The sequence below is a fragment of the Primulina eburnea genome, chromosome 10 (assembly GCF_022965805.1).
Source record: "Primulina eburnea isolate SZY01 chromosome 10, ASM2296580v1, whole genome shotgun sequence".
Lineage (NCBI taxonomy): Eukaryota > Viridiplantae > Streptophyta > Magnoliopsida > Lamiales > Gesneriaceae > Primulina > Primulina eburnea.
Window position 1 is genome coordinate 142,127 of NC_133110.1, and position 26,858 is coordinate 168,984.

The window sequence follows — 26,858 nt, forward strand, 5'->3', positions numbered from 1 at the left end:
CTTACAGTTTTGAGAGGTTTCAGGCAGTTACGATCGGTTTATGGTTTTTTTAATAAAAAATATTATAACATATATTCTAATTTATTTGAAAATAACAATAATATAGTGTCTTCAAATATAAAATATAGTTCAAATCATACAAAGATAAAACAATAATAAAGATTCAAAACCAAATTAATAATTTAACAATACAACACACTCATAACAAAAATTACATTTTTAAACTATATTTAATTTTCAAAATTCAAACAAAATATTGTGGTAAAATAAATAAATACTCTAATTAAAATACTAGTATGAAAATAATTAAGAAGTAGATAATTTTTCTTTGTAGGATCAATAATTTTGAAGAGAGTTGAGAGATAATGAATGGCGACTTCTTTAATTGAATATGTTATTTACAAATTATTATAATCTTAGGCCAAATATTATGGCAAGCGGTTTAGACGGTGAGGTTCTGGCAGCAAAAAAAACGAACTGCGTATGCGGTGCGATTTATGATTACTATTTTAATCACGATTTTTATAAATATTAAGAAAAACGGTGCGGTGCAATTCGGTTTGAGCAGTTAATAAAAAAATTTGATCACCCCTACTAACCACTAGGCCAAAAGCCATAGCTGTTAACCAAAACACAATTTTATTTCCTTATATTTGTGGCAGTGCAGAATGCACCTACTTAGGTGCTAATGAGTTGGGTTGTTCTGCCCTTGAGTCCGGAGAGGTGCGTGTCTATCTGTTGGTGTTGTCTCATATCTCTTAGAGATCAGTGTACCATTTCACTACTGTCGGCCCTGTCCCTAGCAGAGAAAAATATTACCCGTTAAAATCTGGTGTCACTCTTTTACGGCCCACTTAGCCAGTCAAATCAAGCGGCGCAACTTCAGCAGCTTGACGCATGAGAACTTCCCACGATGTCACCCATCCCAATACTACTCTCACTCATGCGCGCTGAACCCAACATCCTCCCAACAAGCATATGAAATATGATTTTTGGAAGACTTAAACCCACGACCTCGCTGTGATACCAATTATTAGGATCAAACGCTTAACACTAGGTCAAAAGTCATAGTTGTGAGTCAAAGTGCAACTTTATTTCCTAATACTTTTTGCAACGTAGAGTGCATCTACTTGGGTGTTAATGGGTCGGGCTGTTAGGCCCATGAGTCTGGGGAGGTGCGTGTCTATCTGCTGTTGTTGTCTCATATCCCTTAGAGACCAGTCTTACTATTTCTCTACTGTCGGTCATGTCCCCTGCAGAGACAATATTATCCGTAAAGATTTGGTGTCACTCTTTTACGGCTCATTTAGCCAACCAGATCAAGCGGTGCAACGTCAGCATTTTGACGCATGAGAACTTCCCAGAAGGTCAACCATCATATTACTACTCACTCATGCACGCTTAACTCAACAAAGTGATATAATAAATATCCATATGAAAATTTTATAATATAATACATATATAATTTTGATTTCAAAAGATAGCAAAAATTCAAAAAAAAATGAAAATTTGAAAGAAAAAAAAAATTAATTATAAGAATGTATATGTTATATGCATGATTAATTTACTAAATTATATAATTAAAAAATTACATGCATCTGTTAGTTAAAATCAACCATCAGTCAAAACCTTAAATATGTAATGCATTAAAAAGAGATATTAATAAGCGATTTAAAAACGGAAGTTATTTTTCTAATGTAAAAAATATATATGACATAATCATTATAATAAATATAAATTATAATGATTATCAATTAGCATTTTTCAAATTATTAAACCTTTTGCATATGATATTTTAATATCTTTATTTAATTATTTCGAAATAAAACTAACTAATTCAAAAAATATGAAAAATAACATTTTTTATGAAATTTATTTCTTTAGTTATATTTCACATTTTTATGGTGACAATCATGCATGTAGTTTAAATTTATATTTAATAATTATTGTATGAGTTTATTTGATTTGATTTTGTTGGGTGCAATAATTGTCCTTACTTGGTAGAGCGATCGAACTATGGTGTTTGAGCTGTTGTGCGGTTTAAAAGATTTGACTTGCACAATTATCACCAGCTATAGCTTTTGGTAAAGCGGTAAGCGCTCAGTCCTACAATTAGTATCAGAGTCAAGGTCACGGGTTCGATTCCCATTGATTGCAAAGAGTGCAATTATTGGGAGAGAGATTGTTGGGTGCAATAATTGTCCTTCCGTAGTAGAGCGATCGAACCATGGTGCTTGAGCTGTTGTGTGGTTTAAAAGATTTGAGCTGTGCCATTACCACCAGCTATAGTTTTTGGTAAAAAGGCAAGCGTTCGGTCCTACATATTTTATATTTATCATAAAATCTTATTTAAATGTGTATTTCATCAGATATGTTGATTGATTTATTATTTTAAAGTTGTATTTAACAAAAAATTAATAGTCATTAATGTATTCTACAAAAGATCATTATGATATAAAATTAATTATTTGTGATTTATAATTCTAAAAACAAAATGCAATTAGTTTTTTAAAAGGTTAAAAATTATTTAAATTGAATATTTTGAGTTATATTTTACTATTAATATAATTATTTCTTTAGTTTTGATTAATTACTCATTAATATTTTAAATTGGTAATTATTTGTCCTTAGTGCTTTGTTGTTTTATATATATATATATATATATATATATATATATATATATATATATATATATATATATATATATATTCAAAATTACAAAGTTATAAAAGAAAGAAAAAAAAACTTTCTTAGTGAAATAAAGGCCGAGTTGGTCTCATGTGAGACCGTCTCACGGATCTTAATATATGAGACGGGTCAACCCTACCCATATTCACAATAAAAAGTAATACTCTTAGCATAGAAAGTAATACTTTTCATGGATGACCCAAATAAAAGATCTGTCTCATAAATACGACCCGTGAAATCGTCTCACACAAGTTTTTGTCATAAAGGCTAGCGGGCATTTGAATCATAAGAGTATTTAATTTAATTAGTTAACATGAAATAAAGGTTTGTCAAAGGCTCAAAGCAATAAAGTGAATTCACAAAATCAATTAAACATAGTTAACAGTATAATTGTATTCTCCTAGCAAATACTTAAAATATAACCAATGAAGTGAAAAATAAAATTTCTAAAATACTGAAATTTTTTATTTATTATTTAATACTTCTAGTTTTTCTATTATAGCTTCTTAACTACTTAAAAATAAAGTGGGAAAATGCAAAATAAGGAAGTAAGTCATCGTTTAATTATGTGAAACATGATAATAAAAACTACAAATGAAGTACATGACCTAAATGAATTATAGTACATGATACCCTATGAATAGGCCCTCAAGATTAGGCCATAACCCCGTCCCATCCTTAGCCCAGGTGAAAGTTCCATGATAGGCCTATGTATTCTCTTATAAATATCAGGTTTGAGTGTCTAATTCAGCTTTCACTATATATTATTTTTCAGCAGCACCCTTAGCTGCTTTCCCTTTATATCCTCATTTTCTGACTTGAACGTTGGAGGGGCTACGGCGGGACGCCCTCCCGACCCCCTTCTAACGGTCTTATTCGTGATTTCAGGATCATAGTAAATTCGAAGCATGTGCCTAGACTAGTGTCAATTGCTGAAATCAGACCCTAAATTTTCAGTTAGTATCACTTGGCGCCGTCTGTGGGAACACTTGAGCTGAGACGTTGAGATGGTAGGCCAAAGAGGAAGCAGGAGAAATAATTCAGTATCGGCACGTCCTTAGACGAGACCCGAACAATATCGTCCTGAGACGAGACAAGAACAACCTCGTCCTGAGACGAGAGCCGAACAACCTCCTCGTGAGATGAGGGTCGAACAACTTCGTCCCGATAAGAATGTGGGGAACTTGACCCTGAAACAATTGTGCCAATTAGGAATGTAAATGAGCCGAGCCGAGCCGAGCCGTATCAGGCTCGGGCTCGGCTCGTTAAACTATTTGCTCGGCTCGGGCTCGGCTCAGGCTCGTTACGAGCCTTTGGTTTGAAGCTCGGGCTCGGCTCGTTCGGAAGTTATGAAGCTCGGGCTCGGCTCGAGCTCGGCTCGTTAATGGCTCGTTTATCTTGTTTTAATGAGCCTGGCTCGGCTTCGGCTCGGTAAACAAGCTCGTTAAGTTAGCGACGGCTCCGAAAAAACCGTCGCTATTAGCGACGGATTATTTGAAAAACCGTCGCTGATTAAATCAGCGACGGTTTGTTAGCGACAAAGCGTCACTAAATGTTCAGTATAGTTTATTTTCCTTTGTTAATCTGCGCGGTTCATCTTATTACTTCAGTTTGAACTTATTTTTCTTATTTTTTTATTTCGTCAACATTGATATGCCGAAGTAAAATATAATAAAAAAATATAGTGAAGCCCGTGTTTTTAAACATCCGAAGTAAAATATACTTCGCTGGTGTTATCACTGAAGTTATTGGTAATGTATTACTTCGTAATTTATTATTGCCGAAGTAAAGCCTGCCGAAGTAAAATCCGATTTTTCTATTATTGTTATAACATTGTAATTTCTGTAAGATACACTTTATAATTTTGAATAAATGAATATTATATATATATATATATATATGTATAAATATAATGAATTACGTGGGCCTATATAATTTTGGACCATATCATATTATAATATGATACTATATCATGTATCACGTACGTGGCCTTGTATTTTTGGACCTCACAATGCTAAGTCTTCTATGCGGCGACATTAGATATCTAGTCGGTTGCCTTTGATGTCTGATATTCAGTTTATTATATTAAAATATTTTAATTTTTTTTATATATTTACTTTAAAGTATAATTAATTTCAAACCATAATATTTTTAAATAATAAGATTATATACGTATAATCATATGTAGAATTAATTAGGAGTGAGAGTGCATACGCTAGATTCATTGCCATAGCAGCAATAACAGATTGAAACTTTTGAACTTTTGTCTCTACATACGCTAGAATTAATTTCTACGGAGTGAGAGTGTATACGCTAGAATTAATTTATATCATTGCATTAACATATATTTATATCATTGCATTAACAATCCAACAAATATGAGTTTCTTAAGTAGAATAATTCATTGCCGTAGCAGCAATATTCAAACACACCTGAGAGGCTGAAACTTGTGAACTTTTGTCTCTAATTGTTTTGCCCACTGTATTTGGAGATGAAACCAAACCAGAATCAGAGCTAGGGTTCGCGACCTATACGATCTCCAAACTCTCAATTCACGCCTCAATCAAAGTCGACCCAGACGGTACAAGGATTTTCAGCCCTCGGCGCCGGCTGAAGAACAGAGAATCGTACGCGGTTTAGAGGTGGACGGGAAAGGGGTCTCGCTACCTATACACGCTCAAATCTACCGATTTCTACTTCGATAATGGTCGACCGAACCTGGGCTACGACCGGAGACCCTCGGCGACGGCGGGCGGAGGTCGGGAGGCGCGGATTCGGGGGGAATAGGTGAGGTTACGGGAATAGCCGAATAGGGTTTGGGATTTGGAATAGATGAGGATGAGGTTACGGGAATATGCCATTATTGCCATAACATTCACATTTTTAATATAATTTTTAATTTATTATTATTTATCATACATAATTATTTTAATATTATAACTCATTAATTATCTCAAATTCGAGCTCACGATCTACCTAAACGAGCCGAGCTCGTGAACCACTTAAACGAGCCTAGCTCGAGCTCGAGCTCACGAGCCAGCTAAACGAGCCGAGCTTAATTTTGAGCTCAAGAACCTATTATCGAACATGTTCACGAGCTAACGAGCCGAACATCATTAATCTCAAGCTCGGCTCCACAAAATTGTCGAGCCCAAAATAAGGGCTTGGCTCGATAAGCTTAACGAACGAGCCCGAACGAGCTTTTTAACGAGCCGAGATCCGAAAAGCTCGCGAACAGTTTGGTTCATTTACATCCCTAGTGCCAATTGGTTAACAAGACAGTAAACGAGGCCATGAAGAAGAACCAATAATCTATGTTTGCTGAAGAGCAGGCTACTCGCCAGGAGTGAGAAGAGAATGCGAAGGGTCGTCAGAGCAGGGTCGAAGAGACGCAGCCTCTCCCGAGTGGGGAGAATCCGGAGATGGAGGAGATGTGGAGGGAGATAAGAATATTGAGGCAGCAATTGGGAAACAGAGCTCCAGCGCCCAAGAAAGAGAGTCCTTTTTCTCCCCGCCATTTTGGAGGAAGGGCTTCCCCCCCAAGTTTTCAACAGTCAAGCGTAGAAGATTATGATGGGCGTGCTGAACTAAAAGAACACTTGGAAAGATTTTAGAATTCAGCTTTTTTACATCAGTTCTCAGATGGAGTTAGGTGCATAGTGTTCCTGGGCACGTTGGTGAGATCATCTCAGCAATGGATTAACACCTTGCAGCTCAATTCCATACGGTCTTTCGAGGATTTTTCTACGGTTTTCTTACACCAATTTGCTAGCAGCAAAAGGCACCAAAAAAATTATCTGAGCTTGTTCGTGATGAAGCATCAAAAAGCTTAAACATTGCGAGAATTTATCCAGCGTTTCAACGATGTGTCGCTAGAGATACCAACTGTTTCCCTTGACATCATGATAAATGTCTGTACACAAAGACTGAGAGAAGGGGAATTCTTTAAATCACTAGTCAAGAAACCTCCGTTGAGCTTTGAAGATCTTTTATCACGGGCAAAAAAGTACGTGAATCTGGAGGATGCACAGTGACACAAGAGGATAGAACAAAACCTGTGGGAAGTAGAGTTGAGGGAGCGGAAAGAGGAGTGAAGAAGAGAGGTGCGGGCGAGGGGGAGGAGGATAAAGCTAGGGACAAAGGACAATTCTCATCCCATGTTCCTCTGAATAAGAAACGTGACAAGGTGATGGAGGTGAAGGAACCTGAGGGGAGGTGAGAGAAGTCACAAAAAATTGAAAGTAGTACTAGATTGCCTCCATTGGACATAAAAGAAGGATACTCATCTTGGAGTCGAACGAGGTCTCGCCCGTCCCCTAGGCATGGTCGAGGCCATCCATGGATAAATCAGGGGGTCGGGGAGCAGAGATGGGAATGTCGAGGTCAAGATGGCCTTCAAGAGCCTGTAGAACCGAGGTGGAGAATGAATGAGGATAACCACCCTACGAGATGAATGATTCATATGATCTCGGGGGGTGCTTTTGATCGAGACTCTGGGCGAGCTCGGAAGGCACATGGGAGAAGGTTGGATAACTTTGTGATATCTAGGGGTGCAGATTTACCACAAGACCCCGTCATCAGCTTTGGGCTGGAAGACCTTTAGGCGTTGTGACTCCACATAACGATGCGTTGGTGTTGACGGCCACCATTGCCAATTATGATGTGGCGAGAATATTTATTGATAATGGAAGCTCCTCCGTAAACGTCTTTTTCATGAGCACGTTGGATCAAATGAAGATGGAAAAATTTGAGTTTGAGCCGGTCTCCACCCCACTGTATAGGTTTGCAGAACACGCCATCCCGTCTTTGGGTCAGATTGTTCTTCCCCTATCCTTGGGGACTGATCCTCGGTGGGTAACAAAAATGACAGCTTTCACCGTGGTGGATACCCCGTCAGTGTATAATGGAATTCTAGGACGGCCAGCCCTGAATGATTTTAGAGCCGCAGCTTCCACTTATTATCAGAAGCTTAAGTTTCCTGTGGGAAAAAGAGTTGGAGTCTTGTGCGGGGACCAAAACGTCGCGCGTCAGTGTTATGAAGGGGTAGTGAGGGAGAAGGAAACAAGAGCGTGTGTGGAGGTTAACATTATTAGAAAATGAAGAAGTGAGTGACTTGGTCCTGGTGAAGGTACAAGAAGAGCAGAGGGGAAAGTTGGACCCAAAGTGGGAGTGACTTTTCAGAGTGATCGAGAAATTTAATTTTGGAGCTTATTACTTGGAGAATGCTCAAGGTAAGTCTTTAAAGAGGCCCTGGAATGCTTACCATATTAGGAAATATCATTCGTGATTTTATCGTTGATATTTCATTTTTGAATTCGTCATATGTAATCACTTGAAATTCAATAAAATCACGTTCTTCTATTAAGTTAATGGATGTTGTTGCATTATGAGGGTGATATAGATTAAAGTTTACCTACTTAGGTTGCCCCTAGTAGATGAGAAGAGTTTATAAGGCTGAAAATTAAATTTTACCTACTTGGGCATAACCTAGTAGAGGAGCAGAGTAGAGGAGAAAATTTTTAATTTTTCTACTAAAGCATCGCCTAATAGAGGAGCAGAGTTGGGGAGGAGAAAAATTAAATTTTCCTACTAGGGCATCGCCAAGTAGAGGAGCAGACTGGAAAAGAAAAATTAAATTTTTTTTACTAAGGCATCGCCTTGTAGAGGATTATAGTGGAGAAGAAAAATTAAATTTTCCTACGAAGGCTTCGCCTAGTAGAGGAGCAGAGTGGAGGAGAAAAATTAAATTTTTCTACCAAAGCATCGCCTAGGAAAGGAGCAGAGTAAAGGAGAAAAATTAAATTTTCCTGCCAATGAATCGTCTAGCAGAGGAGCAGAGTTGGAAAGGAGAAAAATTAATTTTTTCTTGCTAAGGCATCGCCTAGCAGAGGAGTCAGAGGGTGCAGAGGCGTGAGTTTTATTTTTCTGCTAAAGCATCGCCTAGCAGAGGAGTCATTGGGTGCGGAGGTGGAAGTTTTATTTTTCTGTTAAGGAATCACCTAGCAGATGAGTTAGGGGTGAAAGGGTAAAACTTTTATTTTCCTACTAAGGTATCGCCTAGCAGAGGAGTCAGACGGTGTGGAAGTGTAAGTTTTATTTTTCTGCTAAGACATCGCCTAGCAGAGGAATCAGAGGTGGAAATTTTATTTTTCTGTTAAGGAATCACCTAGCAAATGAGTCAAGGGTGAGGAGGTGAAAATTTTATTTTCCTGTTACGATATCACCTAGCAGAGGAGTTAGAGGATGCAGAGGTGGAAGTTTTAACTTTCTGTTAGGGAATCGCCTAGAGATTAGCCAGGGGTGATGAGGTGAAAATTTTATTTTCCTACTAAGGCATCGCCTAGCAGGAGAGTCATGGGGTGAGGATATGAAACTTTTATTATTCGAGCTATGCCTAGAAGAGGATGCTTGGCGAGTCGGCAGGCGAATGGCGAAGGACGAGGGTGTGCGGGCGTGGACAGCGCTGCGTGGAGTTAGTGCAGGGGCTGTGGCTAGGCGCGTGCGGGCAAGAAGCTGCCTTGCCGAGCGCTCGAGGCGGAACGAAGGGGAGACTTGGCGAGGTTGGGGAGGTGAGAGGGAATCGAGGGCGAGGGCGAGGGCGAAGGCAAGCGATGGGGAGGCTTGGCGAGGGGAGATGGAAGCGAAGGCGGGACGAAGGCAAGGGCGTGGGAAAGGGCAAGCGATGGGGAGGCTGGGCAAGGCTGGGCGAGCGGAAATGGAAGCGTGGGCAGGCGAGGCGAGGCGATGGATGGGGCGAGGGCGAAGGCTGGCTAGCAAGGTGCGCGGCAGGGGAGAAGGTGAGACAAGAACGCGAGTAAGGCGAGGGCGCTAGGCGTGAGTATGGAGGAGCCTAACGCAGATTTGGCTCTTCCAAAATGGGAAGGTGATTCAATTTGTTTACAAATTTTTGGAGACTAATGAACAGCAGGGAAAAAACACACAACACACATATTGTAAATCAATGGCAACACAATTAATCGAACTTCGAACCTGCGATTCAGTTCGATTTGGGAGGGGGAGACTTTAGATATCCTATGAATAGGCCCCTCAAGAGCCAAGGTGGAAGGCCCATGATAGGCTCATGTATTCTCCTATAAATACCAAGTTTGAGTGTTTAATTCAGCATTCACTATATATTATTTTTCAGCAGCACTCTTAGCTGCTTCTCCTTTATATCCTCATTCTCTGGTTTGAGCGTCAGAGGGGCTACGTCGGGACATCCTCCCAGCCCCTTCTAACGGTCTTCTTCTTGATTTCAGACTCATGACAAATTCGAAGCCTGCGTTTGGACTAGTGTCACTTGCTGAATCGGACCTTAAAATTTCAGTGAATATCAGTATATATATAATTATATAAGATGTAATAAAATAAAATAATAAAATTATATTGGTGTTAATAATTCGAGTCAATTTTACCAATTTTTAACATAAAAAATAATATTTTTAACATAAAAATAATATTTTTCATTAATGACTCAAGTAAATATATATCTCATAAAATTGAATTTGTGTGTTATTGTATTGACACAACAATTAACATCTGAGCTCTCTAATTTTAAAATGTTATAATTATTATTAATGGAAAAACTAAAAATGATAATAATAAAAAGATGATAAGTGCGCTGTCGTGAATTACGTTGATGAAAAGAATATAATATAACTAAGGTCGGCCTATTTCCATTGATGTGATTGAAAATTGATATTATCATCATCCATCCCCGTGGTTACGATTATTATACGAATATGTTTCCATTTGAAAATTGTATTTCAAGGTTTCACGTATAATGATTGATTGAAAATTGGACCGAGGGAGCTGCAATTTTGACTATTTTTCTCTCTTCCCGTGCCCTTTCATATTCCTTTCACGTCTCATTTTCGTTCTTTTCTTCCACATTGCCAAGAATTCGAAATTCAAGGTGGCTTTTTCTTCTTTTCGGATTACGGGTTCTGTTTATGATATGATTCCAAATTGTCCATTCGTTTGGGGTTTCTGTGTATGTTTTAATAAAAATTAACCTTTTTCTTCGTTCAAAGAATGCACGTGAATTGTTCAATGTGTAAGATGCTGCTCTGTGATGTTTTTTTGGGGTATACATGTAGCAAGATCAAGATATGATCAGTTGTTTCCTAATATGATGTTTGCTGAAATATTTCAGGGCTTGTGTTTATTAGCAAATTGTAAAGATTAGGTTATTCCGACATAATGGGAAATTGCTGCGTGACTCCTGGTTTTTCCAAGAAGATAAAGAAGAATAAACCGAACCCGTATTCGATTGATTATGGGGGGAATTTTGGATCTAAGGATACGACCAAGCTACTTGTGTTGAAAGATCCTACTGGGCATAACGTAACTGACAAATACGATCTTGGCCGCGAGCTTGGTAGGGGTGAATTTGGAATCACGTATCTGTGCACTGATTTGGAGACGGGAGAGAAATTTGCCTGCAAGTCTATATCGAAGAAGAAGCTTAGAACTGCTGTTGATATTGAGGATGTTAGAAGGGAGGTTGAAATCATGAAGCATATGCCTAAGCACCCAAATATTGTGACTTTGAAGGACACTTATGAGGATGATAGTGCCATAAATATAGTGATGGAGTTGTGTGAAGGAGGTGAACTGTTTGATCGAATTGTGGCGAGGGGGCATTACACGGAGCGAGCAGCTGCAGCTGTCATGAAGACCATTATAGAAGTTGTTCAGGTTAAATTGCAATGACATACATATTATTTCTTGTAGCCAATGCTTTATCTTTTAACATCCTTTTCTTTGATTATTTTTTTATGCCTTGGCTTCTTGAGAAGGATATGGAAGTGTAGTGTCGATTGGAGTTAGCTATGTGTACTTTTTTGCCGTTGCCCTTCAGTTTTTGACTAATCTATGCAATTTTTATATCCTATTTAACAATTTTTATAGCCTATTTAATAAATTATCTATATTTTTCAAGTTCATATCTCTAGTAAAACCTTACTACTCATAAGTAATCTTACTCCTATTTTTAATCAGTACAGTTTCTGAACAGGAGTTGGTTGGCAATAATTTCTGTATAGCTTTAATATTCAAATTCTGCTGTTTGCATCCAAATTTTTTTGTTTTCTTCTGGTGATTCTGGGTTACACCTATTCTTCAAACCACACGAATGAATATTTGGTGATACACACATTTTGCGGCTTGTCCTACCAATCGCTCCGATTGAAAGGCTCGTAAATATGAAAGCTTTCCTATCTACAAGACTAGTGTTCTGGGTTGGGGCTATACTCTCAAGGTTATTGCCTAATATTAAAAAGTACACATATAAGTTTTATTGTCGACTGTGGAGTAATTAATAAGTTCAAGAGATTTTCCCATCTACAAGATTAGTGTTTTAGGTTTAGGCTCTCTTCTTGAGCTTATGGCAGATGGCTTACCATATTTCTATTATGCTCCGTAATTTAGTCCTCTCATTGACATCTACCTACGGTTTTCCAGATAACACTGATGTTTGATATGACTTAATAATTTCTATTGTGGATGTCATTCTCATAGACATCTAGATATTGTTCGGTAAATGACACTGATATTTGGAATTGTTGTCTCTTTTGAATTAGTTCATTTTCTATGATCTCCATTAACCATGGTTTTTTTGCTTCTTACTTGTGTTCAGATGTGCCACCGACACGGAGTGATGCATCGTGATCTCAAACCAGAAAATTTTCTTTTTGCAAACAATAAAGAAACATCTCCCTTAAAAGCAATTGACTTTGGATTGTCAGTATTTTTCAAACATGGTATGAAAATGGTTATTTAAGTTTCATTCATGCTAATATATCCCGCTTTTCCTCGTCAATAAGAGACTTATATAATTTTATGTTCTCAATTCTTTAGGTGAGCGATTTAATGAGATTGTTGGAAGTCCTTACTACATGGCTCCCGAGGTTCTGAAACGCAACTACGGCCCAGAGGTTGACGTTTGGAGCGCTGGAGTTATCCTATATATTCTTCTTTGTGGTGTTCCTCCTTTCTGGGCAGGTTAGTTGTCGAAATTTTATTCGTACTGCTTTTACAATCTTGATCTAAGTATAAAATGACCATTAAGGCATGATTTAAATTTTACCATTTTAAATTAATGAAATAGTGTACTTAAATATCTAACATACGGTGTTGGTGTTAATGAACCATTTTCATGTAATTAGAATAAGTGAAAGAAAATACTGTCAAGTAGATCCGTCATCTGAGACCCAGACATCATGGCATTGTTTTTCTCTCTCTTTTTTAGTTAGTTTTACCGAACAAGAGTGTATGATCACGATCATGCAGAAACTGAGCAAGGGGTGGCACAAGCAATTATTAGATCTGTAATTGACTTTAAAAGAGATCCTTGGCCTAAAGTCTCCGACAATGCAAAGGATCTTGTAAAGAAAATGCTTGATCCTGATCCTAACCAGCGCCTAACAGCTCGTCAAGTACATGGTAATACTTTATTACATCTAACTATAAGTTGTAAAATAAAGAAACAATGTGTTTTGCTAATTGTGCTTGCTCGAATTCAGAGCATCCGTGGTTACAGAATGCAAAGAAGGCACCTAATGTTTCACTGGGAGAGACAGTCAAAGCAAGGCTCAAACAATTTTACGTGATGAATAAGCTCAAAAAACGAGCTCTAAGGGTACTTTAAACTTCACTACAAGTCTCATCAATAATAAAAATCCTCTCCATTTGATATGTTTCTTGACCTGAATTGCTGCTTGTGCAGGTTGTGGCTGAGCACTTGTCTGTGGAGGAAGTGGCTGGAATTAAGGAAGCATTTGATATGATGGACTCTCAAAAGAAGGGTAAAGTCGACCTTAAAGAACTTATAGTTGGTCTGCAAAAGCTTGGTTATCAGATACCTGATGATGATCTTCATATTCTAGTGGAAGCTGTAAGACTCGTTTGTTTAATCCTTTTATTGAGCCTTCTAGGTCACTATGTTACATCTGATGTTTGCAGCTCATCTATGAATTATGATTCTTTATTTTATTTTTTCTTCTCATCTCTATAAACTTTTAGTAGCAGTCTTCACATTATAGAAACTCAGTGTTTCTTTTGTCACGTGTTGAGAATATATTCGGTTTTATAGGCGGATGTTGATGGAGATGGAACTTTAAACTATCGAGAGTTTGTTGCCGTGTCCGTACACCTCAAGAAAATGGCCAATGACGAACATTTACACAAAGCTTTTTCGTATTTTGATCAGAATGAGAGCGGATACATAGAGATTGAAGAGCTCCGGGATGCTTTGAGTGATGAAAATGATGAGAATGATGAAGAAGTTACAATCGCTGTCATGCATGATGTCGACACAGATAAGGTCAGTGTCAGTTATATGCGTGTGCATAGTTATATCCATGCGCGCGCGCGAGCACACACACACACATATATTCAGGACCAGAACTTATAGAATTTTAATCTCTCTCATTTTGTTTGACGTGTAGGATGGGCGTATAAGTTACCAAGAATTTGCTACGATGATGAAAGCCGGTACTGACTGGCGAAAAGCATCCAGACAATATTCTCGCGAGAGATTCAACAATCTTAGCTTGAAGTTAATGAAGGATGGTTCTCTAAATTTGACAAACGAGGGTCGATGAGCTTCTTAATGCAATGCAGAGGTTTTCAACAGTTGAAAAAAAAAAGATGTAGATTTTAGATGAAAGTACACGGAATTGTTGTTCCACTCATTCTTTAACCAGGTTTTTTTTTTTTTTTTTTTTACATAAATAGACCAGATTTGTACTCTTGTATTAAGGTTGAACTGTTCGTAAACTAGCATGGTTGTCGTCTAAAATTCTGACCAATTAACAACTAAATTTTTTATTTTTATTTTTTTTAAACAATACAAAATTTACCTTCTTATATATCTAATACAAACTTATAAAAGTTGAAATGCTCAGTTCTAATCAATCAACTTTAGTTTTCAAACAAAAGAAATCGTTAGCGTTTTCTTGCAGTTCTCTATACATATTTGTACAGTGTTTTCTTAACTCTTGAGTACTTCCAAAAAAAAAATGGAGCTAACTGCATCAGAGAATTTGGCTGTTTCTGATTGTGTATCAGATTGACTTGCTTCAACCACACTGACCCTCCTTCAGTCACAAATATATAATTTTACATAATGTATTATTGAACTGAATTTAATTAATTTGATTAATTTTGAAATAAATTATATAATATTATTAAACACAACACAATTAAATATGTATTAGACTTGATTTATTTAAATAATGCATTTGTTTTGTCAACATATCGCAAACAACACACAATATAAATCATACAAATATAAAATATAAATCAAGACAAACATAAACGACACATATAATTTAAAGAACAACACATAAATTGACTATTAAAAATACTAATATTAAGAATTATTGTACTACTCCCTCAAATGGTCAATAAGAACATCCCGAAGTACATAGTAAGCCGACTTATTTTTTATTTGACGATTGCGTTCAATAAACTCTTAAAATTGAGCATGCTCATCATGCACATTTCAATATCTAGGATGGGTACATTTCAATATCTAGGATGGGTGGTTCGTGATAATTTATGACAGGCGCATCCTCATACATTTCATATTCAATTATCATATCATGAATTGTAATGCATGATCTTTTTCATTATTTTCATTTGGTGTTTATTATAAATACTAAAATCACAATTAATTTATGAAAAATATAAAAAAATTAAAATAAATTAAGTAGAGCTAAAAAAAATATTAACATTATAATCAATTAAAAATTCAAAACAAACAATATATGAAATAGAAAAAAATATAAAAAAATACAGAAGGACTTTTTGCAATTTTCGAAAATGATATTTTATAATTTATAATATCCTCTTATATAATGTACAGTGATCATCCATATTTTGATGATCACTGCAGCACTCTCCAAAATAGAGAGTTCAAATAGAGGTGAGTCGGAAGAGTTTTCCTCTATAATGGAGAAATCTTCTAATACAGAGGAGAGTTGGAGATACCCTTGTACAGGCAAACGAGGAAGAATCTTTTTCCGACTCATGTAAGCCTCCAATGACCGGTGGTGGTTGAGTCGTTGTCTAAATTTAAATTCTGATGGGTCAACAATGAAAAGAAATTATATGACTTGTTATTATGGTCTCAATTAGTTTGCGAGTCCCACTCGTAAAATTCTAATTTTTTTATACTTATAGTAGAAGAAATTTGTATAATTTTTACTTTACAAAAAGTAACACATATTATCAATACAATCTCAAATGAAAGACAAATGTAATTTTAGATTCTTGTTAAGCCAACATTTCAATTTTCATAATTCTCTTTCTACTCGGAATCCTGAAATCTTAAATCTGATAGTTACAATAAATAGAAAAAAATAGATGTTAAGTTTTTGGGGACTTAGTGAGGAGGTAAACCGAGTTTATATATTTATAACAAATTAAATGGTAATTCATCAGTGCAATAATTCAATGTGAGATGATATATATCAGTAGTAATCTATCGTTACAAAAATATTTTGTAAATTGAAATTTAGTGACTGTTCATGTCTGAAGTGAATATCGTGGGATAAAAATGTGACTCTTACCAGTATTTGGTGTAATATTTTTCTCCACGTACATACAATCCATTATTACGAGTCAATGTGAACTCACATTTCCGGACCAAAGTTTAGATGAACCATATACCATGGTTTAAATTCGTTGTTCATTGGACCACTTTACGGCCCTAAGCTGTGTTGTACAGTGGACTATAAATCTGGTACATAGATCATTGTCCAGAGATCCATTCATTCGTTGGTTTGTTTAGTCAGTAGCCGATCGATAACTAGTTAAGAAGCAATAATTACGATAATCAAAGATGCATAACAATAAGACCAATAACTTGAGAATATACAATGCATGATGCAATATATATGAATTGAATTGTAGTTTATAAAGTTATTGTAAATTTCAAGCCAAATGCAAAAATACCATAATTAACAAAAACTGATAGTGAACTTACGGTAGAAACCTCACTTCAATAACTTACTATTTTATCTGGTTGGTGAGCTCAATCCAATATAAATTTCTATAAATTTAATTAGTAACCTTTGACTGAATAGGATCAGAAGTAGATGTTGGAATATTTTAAAATTCATTTTTATACAAAACATGCACGAGATAGTTTTGGTTAAAACTTTATAAATTCATATTACATCAAAGACATGTCCAGAAAATACGAAACTTCACCAAATGGACGGAATCATGTCGTAAATTGATCAAAAAAAAGTTGAAATTGGATTCTATCCGATGCGTGAGGTACACGCGTGAAACGCCCCTTACCTCTTACTTTAAATAAACAACTCTATTTTTTTTATAAAAAAAAAAACCGAACCATACCAAAACATAAATCCAAATTTAAGAAAATCGGAATTTGTTTAAAAAAATCCATAAATCATCAATGAAACAAAACCCAACATCTAAATTTTTAAAAACGAAACATAAATTTTTATTTAACAAAATCCTCAAAATCTTAATCAAAAACTCTGATTATCATTATATTGCGGAAAACGTAAGGTCTTCGAGATTGTATTGTCATGCCCGATCCACTCAAGCGTCCAAGCCTCCCACAACATCATCCCACAGTAACTGAAAGTCCTTTACATCTTTGTACTCCTTGGATGTATTGAATAAGGAGTATTATGGGCTTCTTTCATGATTTCAATCCTAAGTGACTCCACGCGAAGAACCCAAAGTCGGCCTCGACATTTGACAAAGCCATCCTCCATTGAATATAGCATCCGGCCCTTAGGTTCATCCTTCTGTCTCCATTTCTGTAACTGTTGTAAGGACCATGTATCGTATTATCGTAAATCCTATGTTGATTATCGATAATTTATGAAATTGTCATGTGATTATGTATTGGATGTATATTATGACAATGGAATTGAGAAAATGAGTGTTGGTTATATATTGACGTTGTAAGAGCTCGAGTGGAAAGGCCGGACGCCAATATAATACCAAAACCAATGTTTGGACAGAAGGTGTGGCGCCCGACCGGTAGAAAATGACCGCCCGAGCGCCAGGGTATGTGAATTGTGTATTCGGGCAGAACACTTCGCGCCCGAGCGGTAGGAAATGACCGCCCGAGCGCCAGTGAGGACTAAGGGGTGTTCTCGGACAGAACATGCCGCGCCCGAGCGGTAATTTATGACCGCCCGAGCGCGGTACAATTAAAACTCGGTGGCAGAACTTCTCGCGCTCGGGCGCGAGAATTCTACCGCCCGCGCGCGGTATCGGTGGTGATAAGAACGAGATTTCTTCTCTTTCTTTCTTCATTTCGTAAATGATAACTTCGAGGGATACGAGAGAAAATTCGATTTCTTTCTTCTAAATCGACTTCGAGACGCTGTCTAAACGCGAAACAAATTATATATTTGTGATCGTCGCGTCGAGGGCTTCTGACTGAGGTAATTTTCTTCTAGTTCCAGCAGCTCTAAATATCAAATTGCTGGAACAGCATGTAATTGAAATTGAATTTCTTATATGTAGTAGAATAACCGACAAGAAACTTATATTCGAAGTCGGAATTGAATTATTATATGATTATGATTTGATATGAATTTTTGAAGTTTCAAATTATATTTGAAACTCATATTAATGATTTTGGAGTATGTTATTGATTGGAATGAATATGCTATTGATGTAGATAAAGTGTAATATCGATAGCTTCAGGCTACATCAACTGGAAACGAAGAATTGAGGTATGTTGCGACCGGGTAACATACGACATGTATCTGTATTATATGATATATGATTGGATTGATTGGATTGGAATACGTGTCTATATGCCTATTTGTTGATTTGATGTGGCATACATGACATTATGATTTGAATATCGATGTATAAAATAAATTTTTTGTTAAGACACGTCATTTTATACATACATCGATACATGAAATGAACGTTGAGCTATGATCCTTGGATACCCTGATATGATTGGATTGGATTTCGGGGTTTGTGAACACAATCGCTATGCCGGTATTATATGACCCGTAAAGCATAGTCAATTGTGGCCCCATATGATTGGATATGAGATGTGGGATTTGATGGCGCTTTGCCGACGCTATCATACGTGTATTCCCATATCGGCCGGTGTGCCAGCTCGAGCATTGATTTGATTTGATAGCGATTCGATTGATTCTGACATGTGCTCAGTGGATGGGCATTTGACCTGATACCTCCACGACATACATGCATTGCATAGCACATATCATTGTTTAGATATCTGTGATATATATGATTGGTTGTTCCATACGGAGCTTTGCTCACCCCCAAGGGGGGCTGTTGTTGTCTTTGTGTGTGGACAATGGCAGGTACTCCAGGATATCAGGAGACCAGAGAAGGTACTTCTGGTGGGAGCCACAGCTTGGGCTGAGGTTTATGTTTATGTCTTATTCCCAGTATATATGTATATGTATCTATATACTGGGGCATGTCCCGAGGATATGAGTTGTTTGTATGTGATTGGTTTTGATTACGTGTGGGCATGATTATGACGTGAGATGAGATACTATTTTTAGTATTCAAATAAAATGACTTGGGCTCATTGTAAAGAAAATTTAAACTCGTTTTTCGCTGTGATTAATTAACCCTAATCAGATTGCATTGTAATAACGATTAGGAGCTAAGGGCCCCACAACTGTCATATGTAATCTGTTCGGCTCAAATTCTGTCTCTCAAGGTAGATTGAAATGTCAGAGTAGATAGATTAGGAGCATTGTCCTTAGCACACACCTCGAGATTGAACCTCCGAATCACCATCCGAAGATGTTTTTGTACTGAGAGTTGGGCGAAGATTGTTGTTTTTCTGCTTAAAGCATCTGCCACTACATTAGATTTCTCGAGATGGTAGCTAATATCTCAGTTATAATCCTTCACAAGCTCTAGCCATCTTCTCTGTTTCATATTCAACTCTTTTTGGGTAAAAAAAATTACTTGAGACACTTGCGATCGGTAAATATTTTATACTTCTCGCCATACAAGTAATGTCTCCAAATCTTCAGAGCAAAAACAACTGCTGCTAGTTCGAGGTCATGCGTCAGATAATTCTTCTCATGCACTTTCAGCTGTCTAGACGCATATGCAATAACTCGATCATGCTGCACAAGGACTACGCCCAAACCTATCTTTGAAGCATCTGTGTACATCACATGCTCTCCTTGACCCGATGACATAGTTAAATTGGTGCTGTAGTAAGAGCTTGATTCAATCGATCAAATTTGTCCTGACAATCAGCTCCCCATATGAACTTGACATTTTTCTTCATCAGAGCTGTCAAGGGTACTGCAATAGATGAAAACCCCTTGATAAACTTGCGATAATAGCCGACTAAGCCTAAGAAACTGCGTAACCCAGTTGCATTTCTAGGCACTAACCATTCCTTGACTTCGTCGATTTTAGTTGGACCGAACTCCACTCCATAACACGTCCGAAATATCGTCTTATGCACATCTGCCTCCTTCACCGTTAGCTGATGATATCTTGATCAAGATCTATCTTCGAGAATACTGAAGCTCCTTGCAATTGATCGAATAAACCTTCAATTCTTGGCAAGGGATACTTGTTCTTCACTGTCACCCTGTTTAGCTCTCGATAATCGATGCAGATTCTCAAAATTCCATATTTCTTCTTCACAAACAATACTAGTGTGTCCCATGGAGAGAAACTAGGTCGAATAAGCGATAAGGTGCCTTAGACTATACGGTGCCTTAGAGATCGAATAAACGATGCAGTGCTCCTGAAACTGATCTTTCAGCTCCTTTATCTCAGCAGGTGCTAAACGATACGGTGCCTTAGAGATCGGTACTGTACCCAACATCAACTCAATAGAAAACTCCACATCTCTCGGGTGGGATGTCAGAAACATTGTCGGGGAATACGTCCAGAAATTCCCTGACAACCTCCACGTCTTGAATCGATCTACTGCCAGTGTCGGGCATGGAAATAATTCTAGCAAGAAAACTCTGGCAGCCTCTTCGCATAAGCTTCCTAACACATATACAAGAAATGACGTGCGTCATTTGACTGCTCTTTACCGCCTCAAAGATAAATGATTTCCCCTTTGGTGGTCTGATATACACAGACCTCTGCTGGAAATCAATGGAAGCTACGTTCAGTGTTAGTCAATCCATTCCCAAGATAATATCGAATTCAGGCATCGGCAACACAATAAGATCTGCTCTAACAACCTTCTTCTGCAATTTAAGCTCCACATCCTTCACCATGCTGGTAGATATCATATGTTCGCCTGAAGGCACTGTAACTCTGAATCTTGATTCCACTTTGTTTGGTAAGATTCTTAGTCGTTTCACGAAAGATTCGGATATGAATGAATGTGTAGCTCCAGAATCTAGCAAAGCATAAATGGCTACGCCTTCTATAAATATCCAGCATGCGTGAACAATCGTATCTTATGCAAATCAATGCCATAAAATTCAAAAATTTCCTAGCATCTAGGCCCTCCAAGTTTCGAATATCTTGCAAAATAGTCCCTCAACCTTTGAATTTATTGCATAACAACCCCTAATTCTTTTCAAAAATGTACTAAATATCCCAATTTCTTTTGAAATTCGCCATTTAAGCCCTATAGTTCCAAGATTATTCATTTTAAGCCCAAAATATCAAATTTAATGTCCTTGAGTTTTTAAAGTTTCCAAATTATGCAATTGAATCCTTAAAATTTTCTAATTAATTAGAATTCAATCCTAAGATCTCGATTTCCTATAATTTAAGCCCTTACTTAAAAAAATTTTTGAAGCATGCAACCCTAAATCATCAAGTTCAATTCAAATTACTCATAGCATCCATACTCAACATTTCAAGCAATAAAGAGACATAAAATGCTTAAATAGTCAGAATACATGTAATAAGTGTCGTGTCTGGCTCCGCCTACTCAGCTTGCGTCATAAAAGCTCGTCCAGTCACGGGCTGCCCCAGCTTCGGGCATTCAGTAGCTTTATGCCCATCTCCTCCGCATTTGAAGCCCTTTAGGTGCCTCACATGCACTTGCCAAAGTGGTGGCGATTAAAATCCTTGCAGAGTGGCTTCTCGTCAGTCTTCGGGGAAACTGCTCTTTGTGGCAACCCCTGAGATTTCTGTTGCCTCTGCTATCTCGGTGGCCCCGAAAATGGCTTCTAACTCTGTTGTTGCTGCTACCGTGGAGGGGGCCTCTTCCTATGTTTCTCCCACTCAATATCCTTCAGTAACTGTTCTGCTCTAAAGGCCATTATGACATCATCATTATAATTCGTCGGATCTCCCAGCTGCGGATGACGAACAATAGGCTTAAGACCATCCAGGAAGTGTCTCAATTTTTCAGTAGCATCATTCGCCCCTATCAAATATCTTTATGAACTCAGCAACATACATGTCTCCATGCCGGAGAGTCATAAACTCCTGCTTCAGTCTCTACCTCACATCAGTAGTGAAGTACTTTTTGTAGAATATCCTCTTAAAGTCCTCCCAAGTCAGGGTTCACTCCTCGTTCAGCACCCTCCCACCATAACGACACATCATCTTTGAGCAGATAAATGTCGCATCGGACCCTGGCAGCATCAGCCATATTCATATAACGATAAATCACCTCTAGCGATCAAATTCATCCCTCAGCCACGAATGGATTAGCAGTGCCAGAGAAATCCTTTGGGTCCATCCTCCTAAACTGAATATACACATCTTCATGTCGTCCTCGGGCAGCATTAGCAGCATGCTGCTTCAATAATCGATCCATCCCATCTAGAACCCATGTAGCAGCATCCGGGGGTGGTCGAGGTATCTCTTCACATCTCTCCTCGTCTCCACTCATAGGAACAACACGTCTCGAAGGCATAACTGTACACACCGTCCAAGTTAAGTAACCAACATGTATTTAAATTAAAAAAACATCTAACCTCTTAATATCCATATCATTAAAGCATCTAAATTTAGAATGAAAATTTAAAGTGGTAAAAACTCACAGACTTGAGGCTTGACTTCTTGAGCTTCTCGGAGTGGCAATAGACACAACCCTTACAAGAGCCTTGGCTCTGATACCAACAGAAACTTCCTTACCTCTTACTTTAAATAAACAACTCTACTTTTTTTTTAAAACCGAACCATACCAAAACATAAATCCATATTTAAGAAAATCGGAATTTGTGATAAAAAAATCCATAAATTGTTAATTATACGAAATCCAGCATCTAAACTTTTAAAAACGAAACATAAATTTCTCTTTAACAAAATCCTCAAAAACTCTGATTATCATTATATTGCGGAAAACGTAAGGTCTTCGTGAGTGTACTGCCATGCCCGATCCACTAAAGCGTCCGAGCCTCCCGCAACATCATCCTCACCTGCGACCATTCAAACATAGTAACGAGTAATATATATACATGAACATGCATCTTTAAAAGAATATTTTTAATAAAATAAGCTCGCATAAAAACTCGTAAACATATAAACATTTTCGTAAATCATTTAAGCACATAATATCATAAATCATTTCTCTCATCATAAATCATTTTAGTGAAGTTTGATCCTTAAAAGTGACTATATTTTATCTTTTATAATTTGTTCGATTAATCAATCTATACACCAAGTACCTGGGGACGCCGTCAGCAACTCTTGTCACTGGGCCGTGGCCGAAAATTATGTTCACCACCCCTTCTTAAAACGGATCCCCCAAAAATCCACTGTGTCACAGTTAATTCACATCTTTCAAAATATTTTTCCTTTCCTTTTATTTATAAAATAACATATCTTCCAAAAATCCTAAAATAAGCATTTTCGGGAAATCAATCAACTGTAGCATTTATCGTAAAAATATCATAAATTCACCATAATTATTTAAAAATAATTTAACATGTATTATCACCCCTCAGGACACTTCCAGGACGTTTGGTCTACCGATGACGTAAAATGACTATTTTACCCCTAGACTCTGAACTTCTCGTTTTTGACTTTTTCCTATGTTTCTTGACTCGAGCCTATCCTGAACCACACATAACCTTATTTTTTTACCTCTTATAATTTCTTAAACGTAAAATCGTGCCCTTCGATTTATTTAACTTAATCGCTAAACCGAAATTTCTTTTATAGCCCGAACTTATTCAAAACTTAACAACTTTTCCCAAGACTCGAGACATGACTTTCTCGACCCTAGGATACCCCCGTGAGCCACGAACTAGCCCCCATTAACCCACAGACATCCCCTGCTGTTGCCCTAGCCATCACCGAGCCCTGCCTTTTCCCAAAACCAATTGCGGCCCTCACCAAGCGCTAGCCACGTGCGTCCAGACCAAGTCCCAACCAAGGCTAGACCCCCAGGACCCTCTTAGGACTTCCTTGACCAGCCTGAACCAACCCGAACCCAGCTATCACAGCTCTAAGCCGAGCCCCTCCAACCCCTAAATTCCTTCCTAGGGTCACGACTACCTCCTGCCCATTGAGCCCTCCTTCTAGCCACCTCCTACCTTCTGGACACGACCATGACAGGGCCAGGACCATTCATGGGCCTGGTCGAGCCCTGGTGCGGCTGTGGTCCAGCCATGCCATGTTTCCCCTTGCAACCCTCACGAAACACTAGTTTCAAACCCTCCTTTGCTTAGCTCCTCTAGCTTCTATCCAGCCATCGTCTCACGCTTAAACGCACATTTTTCCAATCCTTAAACGTCCCCTAATGGCGGAACGTCCCTTAGAAATCAAAGCGAGACTCAACAAGCGTGAAAATATCAAAAACTTTGAAAAATAAACATCCAAACGTTAAATAATTTGTTCAACATAATTTTCATGCTTCAAAACATAAAACACACATATTATGATTTGAATGGTGCAAAAAGAAAGATTTAAAACATTCGTCGACGCTAGGTAGTGAAGAGGAGCGATCGGGACCGTATAGGTTTCAAAATATAGCTCTGAATATTTCGAGTGTGTGTGATGCGTGTGAGGTGCGGTTGTTGCTAGGTTTCAAGACCCTAGGTTTAAGATTTATAGATTTCGAAATTTAGGGTTTTAAAAGTTATGGTTTTTAGTTTAGAAATAATTAGGCCCATTAATCCAAGGTAATTAGACTCATTAAGAACTATTTAATCGTGTATTAAAATTTTATGAAAAGAAGTTAAAAAAATAACTCACGGGCCCTTAGATATCACATGTTTTACAAAAATCAGCTTTTTGAATAAAATATGACTCCACTAGTAAAATAATTTGAAGTCGCACATTTTTAGAAATTTTTCATCATATTAAAAACATTTTTGAGCCCTTATAATAATTATGAAAAAATATTTTTCGTCTCGATCGTCCACGGTTTCCTTTCCCCGACTTAATATCGAATAATCAGTCAGAAATCCTTAATTCATGAAATCAAGCTAAAATTACACAATTAACATTCAATCATGTTAATATATATCATTTTAAGCGTTTAAATAAAATAAATAAACAATTTACTAATTTTCATGCATACGTTCTACGTAGATTGATTTTCGGACGTTCTAATGCATTGGTGTGGTGCGCGTGTGGCTGCTTTGGCGGTCATAGATGACTGAAATTTTATCCAAGGTCAATCGTGTTCCGATCCAGAACTTTTTTGTTTAAAACTTTTTGAAATTCGGAATTGATCAATAGCAGAATTTGAAAACTAGAATCACTATCATCTTTGTTCTGGGCGTCTAAAAACAGTATTTTACATGAATGTGAGGACGATCGGTTGACATACATGTGAATTATGAAATATTTTGAGCACTTTTTATTTTAAAATCGCATTGAAAGATTTGGATCGTGATCTTATTAAACCTCAATCATAAAATGGTTTCGGGGTAAGGAAAGGTTGTGAAAATTTGGAGATTTTTGGCAAATTTTGGTAAGAAAAGGTTAGTTAACTTCTTCCCTAATTTTTCTCTCATAACTCACATATATTTCACATTGATCTGATAAAATGTGCTTATTTTGGTCCTTTTATAGGCAAAAATTGGATGAGATTAGTCATCTATATCATGACACTTGTTCGTTCAAACTTGACAAATGTCATGCTTAAATTTTAGTATTTAAATTTATTGTTATTATTATTATTATTATTGGTATATTGTTATTATTATTATTATTATTGGTATTATTATGATTGTATTAAATTTTTTGTGATTATTATTATTAAATCTATTAATAAATTTTGATTAAATACCTCAATTTTTGGGTGTCAGATGAATTTGAAATTCATGAATTTTGGTTATAGTTTATTATTTTCAATGAAATAATATATCATATCTTAAATTCACATCATATTTATTTAACGTTATTTAAAAAAAAATAGATTTCAAATAATATCATTTTTGAGCGAAGTTAAATTCATCCTAATTAACATTAAACATTGTATAAACATACAATTAGTGTATTCGAAATTTATGATCTTACTTATCTAAATAACAAAAATACATTTGAATACTGTTGAAATCTATGGATTTCATATCAAGTGCACACCAAGTGAATTTCACTCAAATTTCTTTTTCAAATCAAAATCATCAATGCAAGTGCAACCTTACGATGGTGAATAGCTAGGCTTTGTGGATCACCTGCTTATCTAGGGGTTTGATCAACTCAATTCAAATAAAAATTCAATAGAAATAGATTTCTCATCTTGGGCGTGTCTTCTAACAATGGAAGTGTATCATTAAAATTTTACTAAGATGAACTCACTGAAACAAAAATCTAATGGTGAAAAAATAGTTGACGCTTTTTGCAACTCTTTCACAGCTTTATTAAAAAACTTGTAATTAAAACCTATATGGAAAAAATAATAGACAAGGAAAAAAGAGTAAAATTTTGATATTGATTACTCCTATTTATGCATCACTTAAAAATCATTACATTGTTGTATTTCGATTTTGTACACTGATTTCTCAAAAGTTGATGTAGCACATGACTTTGTAAAATGATCAGTCACATTATCTTCGATTTGTTGCTTAGATATGGTACTTCGAGTTCGAATATTTTTGCTTCATCTTCAATCAGCTAAAAAGATTTTTTGGGCAATTATATTATCAAACCACCGTCAATGGATGTAAAAATCTATATAAAAGTGTGTTACTATTTTGTGTACTAAAGTGTGTTACTATTTTGTGTACTACGTTATTCTCATAAATGTACTGTTCACAATCTAATACGGT

The 26,858-nt window shown here is 36.8% G+C and overlaps 1 protein-coding gene across 1 annotated transcript; it reads left to right on the plus strand.

Annotated features, from left to right (window-relative positions):
• Positions 1 to 10,375: 10,375 nt before the first annotated feature.
• LOC140803987 (calcium-dependent protein kinase 8-like) lies at positions 10,376 to 14,498 on the plus strand. Its single transcript, XM_073159836.1, has 9 exons — positions 10,376 to 10,603; positions 10,844 to 11,388; positions 12,329 to 12,452; positions 12,550 to 12,693; positions 12,982 to 13,134; positions 13,215 to 13,330; positions 13,418 to 13,585; positions 13,784 to 14,014; positions 14,139 to 14,498. Exons 2-9 carry the CDS (start codon positions 10,891 to 10,893, stop codon positions 14,292 to 14,294), a joined length of 1,590 nt encoding a protein of 529 aa, XP_073015937.1. The 5' UTR covers positions 10,376 to 10,603; positions 10,844 to 10,890; the 3' UTR covers positions 14,295 to 14,498.
• Positions 14,499 to 26,858: the final 12,360 nt, after the last annotated feature.

What these genes read in the sequence shown, in the direction of transcription:
- LOC140803987 (XM_073159836.1), top strand. Translation starts at nt 10,891, where the DNA reads ATGGGAAATTGCTGCGTGACTCCTGGTTTTTCCAAGAAGATAAAGAAG. An exon ending in CCATTATAGAAGTTGTTCAG is followed by an intron (nt 11,389 to 12,328) that starts GTTAAATTGCAA and finishes ACTTGTGTTCAG; the next exon opens with ATGTGCCACCGACACGGAGT. An exon ending in GTCAGTATTTTTCAAACATG is followed by an intron (nt 12,453 to 12,549) that starts GTATGAAAATGG and finishes TCAATTCTTTAG; the next exon opens with GTGAGCGATTTAATGAGATT.